This window comes from Antrostomus carolinensis, unplaced genomic scaffold, assembly GCF_000700745.2.
Source record: "Antrostomus carolinensis isolate BGI_N321 unplaced genomic scaffold, ASM70074v2 scaffold31002, whole genome shotgun sequence".
NCBI classification, from domain to species: Eukaryota; Metazoa; Chordata; class Aves; order Caprimulgiformes; family Caprimulgidae; genus Antrostomus; species Antrostomus carolinensis.
In genome coordinates this window covers 24763-26959 of record NW_010300797.1, presented here as the reverse complement: position 1 = coordinate 26959, position 2197 = coordinate 24763, and the positions used below count along the sequence as shown (strand labels likewise).

Below are 2197 nucleotides of genomic sequence, written 5' to 3'. Positions count from 1 at the left end.
GTGGAGTCCCCATCCCTGGAGGCATTTAAAACACATGTAGGTGCTCAGGGACATGGGTTAGAGGTGGAATTGGTAGTGCTGAGTTCATGGTTGGACTCAATGATATTAAAGGTCTTTTCTAACTTAAAACAATTCTATGATTCAGAGAAACTGCTGGAACACTGTGTCTCAGGATCAGTCAAGTCCTGTGGGTAGTACTGATGCAGAGAATTAGGAAACAACAGCACTATCTGTTTCCAGATTTTTCTTTCTTTCCCTTGTGTCATCTCCCCTTATTTAAGTTTGCAGATTGCTGCAATTACATGAATGCTTGATATGCTGAATAAATAAACTTAGAGAAAAGGTCTGAAACAGGGGAACCTCATCTCCACATAGCCTGCAGAGGACTGAGGAGGCAGCTACATTGAGCAGGGTCAAGGCCAGCTGAAGAGGTTTCCATGCTGTCCCTGTCATCCCTCTTTCTCCTGTCGCTGGCTGGTGGTTATTGATTTTAGGTTAATGATTGGACTTTATGATCTTGCAGGTCTTTTCCAATCGAGACAGTTCTGTGATTCTATGGTTGTTGGGATTTCATTTGCTGGTTTCAGTGTAAAATGCCAGTGATCTGGTTTCCAACATCTCCTCCTTCTCCCACAGAATCACAGAATGTTGAGGATTGGAAGGGACCTCGAAAGATCATCCAGTCCAATCCCCCTGCCAGAGCAGGAACCTAAAGATCACAAAGGTGAAGATCTTTTGTGATCACAAACCTAAAGATCTTTTGTGAACCAAAAGATCACAAGTCTCCTGGCACAATTGGGAGGTTATGGGAACATGATAGCGGCTGGTGGTGGAGAGGAAGGAAAGCAGGTTGGAGAGGGGACAACAAATGTCCTCATTCATTTTGCTGCTGAAGAAAACCCATCATTGAACTATATCCTCACGGCACGTAGGAAGAGAACTAGCCCGAGGGTGTGCGATTTGTGGCAGCCTGTGGATTGAATTTGAGTTTCTGAATCTCAGGTTTGTGCTTGAACTGGAAGAGCAGCCCTCTCTTCTCCCCCAGATCTGGATTTAGTTGATTGAAGCTGCAAAGAAATTCCTGTATTTCAGATTTTTTTTAAAAAAAGAAAGGCTACTTTGTTTTTAGAGCGATATTTGGCATTTATTACCATAGCATCTGGGCACGGTGCTCTGATTCACATCAAATTCACTTTATTCTCAGTTATAATAACTTTTCAGTGCTGTCTATATTTCAGGGCTTTATCACATATATATATAAAGGCTTTTTGCCACCTCTGGAACCCTGTGAGTAACAAAGCTGTATTTTTTTTTTTCCCCATGTTACTTTCATAGGAAAAAAGTTATCAGATTTGGAGCGAGTTACCTCCCTTAAAGTGTACAATTGGTTTGCCAACAGAAGAAAGGAAATCAAGAGAAGAGCCAATATCGGTAATGTATCAGAGAGCCTGTTTCAAGGGCTAGTTATGTACACTTGCTCAGGAGAGATGGAAATTACGTAAGATTCTATTAATGAAAATATTCAAGGGTCTGACATTCTTAATAGAAACGTGGAGCAATTTTTAAAATTAAGTCTATTGCTGTTCCAGATTTCTTCTAAAATATGGGTAGGAATTTAATTTATGGAATTCCATCATCGATGCAGGAAAAATGATGCGGTTATGAAGTGTTACTGGAAGATCAGTTTTAAAAAGCAAAGTGAGAATTTTGTTGGCGGAAGGAGAATCCTATTTCACTATGTAACTGTATCCTGGGCTGCATCAAGAGAAGCGTGTCCAGCAGTTCGAGGGAGGTGATTCTGCCCCTCTACTCTGCTCTTGTAAGGCCCCACCTGGAATACTGCGTCCAGTTCTGGAGCCCCCAACACAAGAGAGACCTGGAGCAGCTGGAACAAGTCCAGAGGAGGCCACCAGGATGATCTGAGGGCTGGAGCAGCTCTCCTATGAAGACAGGCTGAGAGAGTTGGGGCTGTTCAGCCTGGAGAAGAGAAGGCTCTGGGGGGACCTTCTAGTGGCCTCCCAGTACCTGAAGGGGCTCCAGGAAGGGTGGGGAGGGACTTTTCCTAAGGGCAGTTAATGACAAAACAAGGGGAAATGGGTTTAAGCTGAAAGAGGGGAGGTTTAGATTAGATATTAGGAAGAAGTTCTTCACTGTGAGGGTGGTCAGACACTGGAACAGGTTGCCCAGAGAAGTTGTG

At 43.4% G+C, this 2197-nt stretch overlaps 1 protein-coding gene across 1 annotated transcript in view; it reads left to right on the top strand.

Annotated features, from left to right (window-relative positions):
• Positions 1 to 813: 813 nt before the first annotated feature.
• Positions 814 to 2197, top strand: part of LOC104521303 (homeobox-containing protein 1-like) — a 7130-nt gene continuing 5746 nt past the window's right edge. The window contains exons 1-2 of the mRNA XM_010163252.1: positions 814 to 928; positions 1336 to 1431. Coding sequence (XP_010161554.1) covers positions 814 to 928; positions 1336 to 1431 — 211 coding nt within the window. The remainder of the gene's footprint in view (positions 929 to 1335; positions 1432 to 2197) is intronic.